Source organism: Lactuca virosa, chromosome 8, assembly GCF_052849685.1.
Source record: "Lactuca virosa cultivar CGN04683 chromosome 8, Lactuca_virosa_CGN04683_v6, whole genome shotgun sequence".
Lineage (NCBI taxonomy): Eukaryota > Viridiplantae > Streptophyta > Magnoliopsida > Asterales > Asteraceae > Lactuca > Lactuca virosa.
The window spans coordinates 178,962,432-178,969,798 of NC_136433.1; the positions used below are offsets into that span (position 1 = coordinate 178,962,432).

Sequence of the window (7,367 nt, forward strand, 5' to 3'; positions counted from 1 at the left end):
GGATAATATGTTCACCCCTAAGTAGAATTTAGAGGGTGTTTTTATTAGCCGTCCAAAAAAAAAGTTTAAAGTAATTAACTTTCACAAAATGCTACATATTCCTAATGGCTACTATGAATGCTATGAAATTAGACAAACGTGAGCAGGCATAGTAAACTCATTGCCCTCTTTCATGAGCATTAATTATTGCCTTATTGCTTGTTTCTGTTTGAACCTATAAAGTAATGGGGAGTTGGGAAGATGGAGCACCAGCAATAGGCATCGATTTGGGTACAACAAACTCCTGTGTTGCTGTGTGGAAACATGATCGAATTGAGATTATACCCAATGACCAAGGCAACCGAACAACACCATCTTGTGTTGCTTTTACTGATTCTCAACGTCTCATTGGTGATGGTGCCAAGAATCAAATTGCAAGGAACCCTGCTAATACTATATTCAGTCGGTTTCAACTTTCTCTATATGATTTAATACTAATTATATGTTTTTTCACACGCTTTTATTGCATGGCTGATATGGTTAAGTTATGGAATTTTAGATGCAAAGAGGTTGATCGGCAGGAGGTTCAGTGAAGTCATGGTCCAGGAAGACATAAAGCTAATGCCATTTAGGGTCATTCAAGGGCCTAGCGACATGCCAAAAGTTGCTGTTACGCACAAGGGTCATGAACAACAATTTTCTATGGAGGAAATTTCATCAATGGTTCTAGCTAAGATGAAGGAGATTGCAGAGGCATATATCGGTAGCTCAGTGAAAAATGCTGTCATCACTGTCCCTGCTTATTTCAATGATTGTCAGCGTCAAGCAACAAAGGATGCTGCTACTATTGCTGGCCTAAATGTGGTACGCATGATCAATGAGCCAACTGCAGCTGCAATTGCTTATGGTGTAGACAATAGGTTTGATGGAAAGAAGAATGTACTTATCTTTGATCTTGGTGGTGGTACTTTTGATGTCTCTCTTCTCACCATTGATGGAGAGGGTAAGTTTGAGGTGAAGGCTGTTGCTGGTGACACTCATTTGGGAGGTGAGGATTTTGACAACCGAATGGTAAATTATTGTGTTGAAGATTTTAAGAACAAATGGAATAAGGATTTGAGAGGAAATCAAAGAGCACTAGGAAGGTTGAAAGTTGCTTGTGAGAAAGCAAAGAGAATTCTTTCATATGATACTCAAGTTTCAATTGAACTAGAAGTGCTGCTGGATGGTATTGACTTTTCTTTGAAGATTACTCGTGCCAAATTTGAGGAGCTTAATAAGAGTTTCTTTGAAGATTGTATCAAGCAACTTGAGACATGTTTAGTAGATGCTAATATGTACAAAGGAGATGTAGATGAGGTGATTCTTGTTGGTGGATCAACTAGGATACAAAAGGTCCAATCTATGTTACAAGAGTTCTTTGATGGGAAGGAGCTATGTAAGAACATAAACCCTGATGAAGCTGTAGCTTATGGGGCAGCAGTTATGGCTGCCAACTTATGTGGTCAGACTACAAAGATGATAAAGGAATTGGTGCTATTTGATGTCACTCCCTTGTTGTTAGGATCGAGACACTTAACACACGACTCTAAACACACCACAGCTCACGAAAAACAAGAACACAAGGATGAACACGAGGGATTTAACGTGGTTCGGTCCTTCTCTGACCTACGTCCACCGGTAACTAGGAGTTTATATTTCTTGGTGCTAATCTGCACTCACTCTTTGTTGCTTATTTTTACAATACAGATGAGACTCATATATAGAGTCTGAAGTAAACAATTGAACAAGAAAAGCAGCCATGAAACATGTATCCGGGAAATATGGATCACCTCTCCTTTTCCACCTTTTTGACTTGCTTTTCTTCCATGTTTTCTGCCATGTTTTCTGCCTTTTGACCAGCCCAATGGCTTTACACTCAACACTTGTCACTTGGTACAGAGATAGTAGGGGAAAGAATGAAAGTTGTGATCCCAAGGAACACTCCCATACCTACCAAGAAGACCATGACTTTTACTACTGATAAAAACAACCAAACTTGTATGGCTGTCATGGTGTACCAAGGTGAACAGACTAGATCTAGGGATAACTTCTTGTTGGGATTGTTTACAATATCAGGAATTCCACCTGCTCCTAAAAGAGCCTCAGTAGTAGAGGATTGCTTTGAAATAGATGCTAATGGTATCCTTACAGTTACATCTAAGGTTGTATCCACTGGTAAGACCAAAAGCCTTACTGTTACCAATCTGAGTGGAAGATTGTCAAAGCATGAGATAGAGAAAATGGTGAAAGATGCTGAGAAGTTCAAGCTAGAGGACCAAGAGTTCAAGAGGAAAGCTGAAGCATACAATGCCTTGGAGGATTACATATATGACTTGGAGAATAAGATTAAAAGAAAAGATTTGCCCCCAAAGGACTTGAATAGCCTACGTGATGCAATTTCTGATACAAAGGAATGGCTTTCTACTGGTAACGTTGCAGATGTTAATGAAATTGAGCGTAAGAAGGGGATCCTGGAGTTCATATCCCTGCTTGCATTTTCTAACTAATATCATACAAGACTTAATGTGTTGAGCACTAGACAACTATATATGGCTATTTTCATTTGACTTATTTGTTTTTTTAATGCAAGGTTTAAAACTTTAAATGGTCATTTAATTTTATTTGGACGGTTTATTCAATCTAGAAAAGAAACAAATCTTATGTATACCTGACTTCACATCATTATCTTTTCAGCCACTTTATTACCACTACTCGTCTTGATGGGGTTGTTAAAAAAAGGCCCCATACTTGGATGTGCTGAATTTTGGGATCAGAAGTCTGTTATGTAGTGGAGCGGATGTTTTTCCACTTGTTGCATTTTAGTTAAAACCCAAAGGAAGTAAACTGGATGATCTCATGAAAAGATTTAAAAACAGAATGCTCAAACAAAGCTTTTAAACTGGTTGCTAAGCTTTCCCACAATCAATTCCCTTGAATTAAACTGAAGTTAGTATTAACTATATATTAACCTAGTCTGAGACAAATTTAAAAGTCCATATTACGAGGCCTACAATTAAATATGGTTTTGTTGAAGTGCATTACTGGTTACAAAAATGTCCTACAATGAGTTAATTGGTAATGACAAAGTGAAATAAGTGCTCGTAATTTGTGCTTAGCAGCTATAAATACACAGTAAAGACTTAAAGATACCGTGGAAGGAAATGTAAAACTTGAGAGAAATGCTCAAGTATTACTCTACTAAATATTGGAAGACTGTTACAACTTGGATTATTTACAAAGAGGGAAGAACCACACTTTAAATAGCTTTAGCTTTCTAATATAAAAATGCTAAAGTACACTACACCTAAGCATATGATCATTATTTAAGTACAAAATATCTACACAAGCGGGAAATATGGAAGATTTGTTGGATGTCAAATTGTCAATCATCAAGATAATGACATTATTTTAATAAAAAGAGAAAATTTTATTTATTATGTCCTTAAATATTACTTCAATATCCTTATAAACTTAAAATTATGTGTATATCCATCCAAAACTATAAAAATTATTTTTCAAATTACACGTGTATCACCTAAATGGATTGAAGACCTGTTCTTCATTACTCCAATATCTATTACATTCTACCTCATCTTCGTTTGGGTACTTTAAGCAACTTTCTATCTTTGAAGGAAACATGAGTTTGAACACCTTTTCATAAACTTATTTTCGTTCAGCACTTTAATTTTAAACAACTTTCTATCATCGATTTGCAAGACCATAACTCATTCATTTTTTTTTCCAAACGAAGTGAGGTTTTTTTCTTGATATTAGAATTTTGAGTTAGCTTTCTTACCCATTTGATCTCACTGTAAAATTCAATGATTTCTACTTCAAAAAAGAGGTTAGAAGACAGGTACATCAGTAGCCATGGCTGTTGTGATAGTTGGTCTTGTAAAATTGTTTTGAGGGAGTTAGACTTCTCCAAAAATCATGAAATTTTTTCAAAAATCTATTAACACAATATATAAGAGTGGTTTAAATCTCTTGATCAGAAAAGGTTTTTAACATATTTAAAAGTAGTCTCAAAATGGGTGCAATTTCAAGACAGCAACGTTTTAAAAAACTGTTTTGGGAAACCTTGAGCAAAGTTCATATTTAGAAATATTTCTAGAAACTTGTTTTAAGTTTTACCCAAAAAGTTTTGAGAGACACGATTACCTGCTCTGAGTAAGAAGATGTGAATTGATTGATGGAGACGAGATACATATGAAGAAGAGGATATACATACATTGAAGGTGTCGTAACTGATTGAAGGGATATAATGACCCAATTTTTTTATAAAATATAACAAAGTAAAGTGAATCGTTACCCTTTTAAAAATATAATTGAAGTTTTCAAAAACAAACATCCAACCATACTTATAAAATAATACTTCGAAAGAAACATTAGTGTAAGCAAAAACATCCCAGGTTCAAAAACATAACATTCATTTTTATAAAAGTCTTCAAGAGAATGTCGCATGCAGTCACACTGATCTCTTTCCCTTATTAGTACCCGACGTTCCGGAAAAATGTCAAATAACAATGGGTAAGCATAACGCTTAGTGAGCATACACATTACTCTACCATTATATAGATTAACAAAACACATAACATAATCATAAACATTCCTAGCATATACTGTTGATACCAACCATAACCTTGTTTGCCCTTCCGGGAACTACCCCCCCCCCCCCCCACTCCATAATAGGGAATAAGAGATAAAAGTGTAGCTTGCCTCACTAGAAGACCAACCACTGCACATTTTGCCTTACCTTGTTCACTCTACTGGATTAGGGTATCAGTGAACAAATACATGAAGCAACTAATGCCTACATAATATGAGAGTTAGTGTAACTCACCTCCTTGCACTTGAGACTTAACTAACACGAGCTTGATGGATCCTATACCGGTCCCTTCCAAGAACCTACACAATCATTCAAATATTATTTTGTTTGTGCTTTGATGTACTATTCAAATAAAATTCATGTACATATTCCTTTATATTCTCTTTGATTTTTATATTCTGTTCGGGACCTTTTGTTACCTTTCCACCCATTATTAAAATTTTGATAAATTATGTTATGAAATATGTGACAACATAGACTAGTCGGAGAAGATTGACCATTCTACCCCTCAAGGAGTTGATATATGGAAAAGTGATTCAAAGTTTGAAGAAACTAGCACTACTATAAAAATACCCTTTAATGACACGCATGACGTGTCATAAAAAGGTATAGATGACACACAAATGTGTGTGAAAGGAAGGCCATGTCATAAAGGAAGACGACACGCATTTGCGTGTCGTAACCTTACGACATGCAATGCGTATCATTAAAGCCCCTGTCAAGGAAGGTCATGTCATAAATGAAGATGACACATATTTTTGCCTATCGTAATTTTAAATGTTTTAAAAAATATTATTTATAGATTTACTAATTTTCAAATTAAATTTGTATTTAATGTCTCATAATATAAATAAAATATCATATACAAAAAATACAATCCATTGCATAAAATTCAATGTCATACAAATAATCGTTCCAATAGTAGGCAAATATAATACATCAAATGTGAAAGAGATGAAATTCATCAACAAATAATAGTTGAACTACAAGAACTTGTTGACCACCTTCACAATATCCTATCTGTAACATCGTGATTTTTCACCCAATTTTTTTTATATTTAAAACATTTATTTAACAGAATACGTTGCAGAAGACTTATTATGATAATTTCAAAAACATCACAAATGTTACTTTCATGTCAAAACAAATTCATCAAAATTTAAAGTTCACAAAAACATAATCATGAAAATCCAACATGTCCAAATGGTATCATAACTAGAGATACTAAATAAACTACCCCATGGTTCCCATCCTCACCAAGACATCATGTCAAACTACCTGTTCTAATACATAAAACCAACAAGTAAAGAACAAGTGTTAGCATAAGCTAAGTGAGTCAATATAGTACAGTGTCAAGAGAACACACATATCATAGATGGATTCACAACAAACATCCACACATAGCCAAAGACTCACAAGCAAGACATTTCACACCACATAACAAACACATGTTTAGCTCAATTTATTTTAGTTATTCATTTAGAACTTCTTTTATTAGTTACTCTCCTCAACACCGCTGTAACTAATTTTATTTTATCGATTCACCCCTTAAATATTAATATAATATTTTTTTCTCTGCTTTACATTAATAACTACCTACCGCTCACCACCGTTGTAATTATTAAAGTAATACCACCTAGTTAGGGTCTATTTATTCACCGCAAAAACCCCGAAGCAAAACCCCGTTCGCTACTAATGTGACCGACACGACCCAATGCACAAAGTGAGGCGCGACTCTCACCCGTAATCATTGCTCCCGATGCGTTGCGTTCCCTACTCCACTGTGCACATACGTATACATGCGTTGTCGTTAAGGATTGGTACGAACGGTGCCAATTCGAACAATATACACCTCCCAAATCCCATGTGATGTTTGCGCTGGTCCTACCGCTTGACCAACATCACTCCAGTCCCGGTATACCTAGGTGCACCAGGACCATGTCCCTAGTGGTTGTATAGAAAAACCAGTCGTCGTCAAAGTTGGCTTAAGCTCTTTATCCTATAGGTATCTTTCAACCCACTAGGCCATCATAATATCCGGATTGGGTATATACCTATGACTAGGTTACTACCCTTCGTCTCGCTAGTGTGTTCCCCTTTTATATTTAATAATGATTAATTAAATAAGGAGTTGCACTTTTACCCTTTCAAGTAATCATGTAAATATTATTAATTTTCTTTTGTTAACATGTTACCTCTTTAAGGGTTATTTTCATGCAAACATGTAATTTTATGAAGTTACTACATTTTACATCACACACTACTTCCATTCACAACACATCAAAAGTGATTATATAACTCTAGCATGCTTGTCCTAAAACATCTTAAACAAATATTTCGAAACAAGTATTAACATGCTCACACCACATAGTGTTCATACACATCACTCAAACAAGCATGATCCTAGATCACATCTCACATCAACCAAAGAGGAATCTAGCATGCAACATGCTAGATACAGTTACACATGAAACATTTCAACAATAATGGCATTACAATCAATCAAGAAAAGGGGAACATGCATCCTAGATAACTAGGTTCATTCCAATCCATCTAAGATATGAGATACTCCTAACAATGTACTTTTAAAACCACAAAGTTGACTCACCTTTGCCAAAGATGTGACCAACTCACACTTCAAGTCTTATAAAGATTGAAGTATCATCCTTGCCCCTATTAAAATTCAAATAAAAAAGTTATTGGAGATCTACAATGCCAAAGATGACAAATTCATAAC

At 35.2% G+C, this 7,367-nt stretch overlaps 1 protein-coding gene across 1 annotated transcript; it reads left to right on the forward strand.

Annotated features, from left to right (window-relative positions):
• Positions 1-224: 224 nt before the first annotated feature.
• On the forward strand, positions 225-2,528 carry LOC145131097 (heat shock cognate 70 kDa protein-like). The gene is made up of 3 exons (XM_079065833.1): positions 225-441; positions 539-1,532; positions 1,904-2,528. The coding sequence occupies exons 1-3, from the start codon at positions 225-227 to the stop codon at positions 2,526-2,528; spliced, it is 1,836 nt and encodes a 611-aa protein (XP_078921959.1).
• Positions 2,529-7,367: the final 4,839 nt, after the last annotated feature.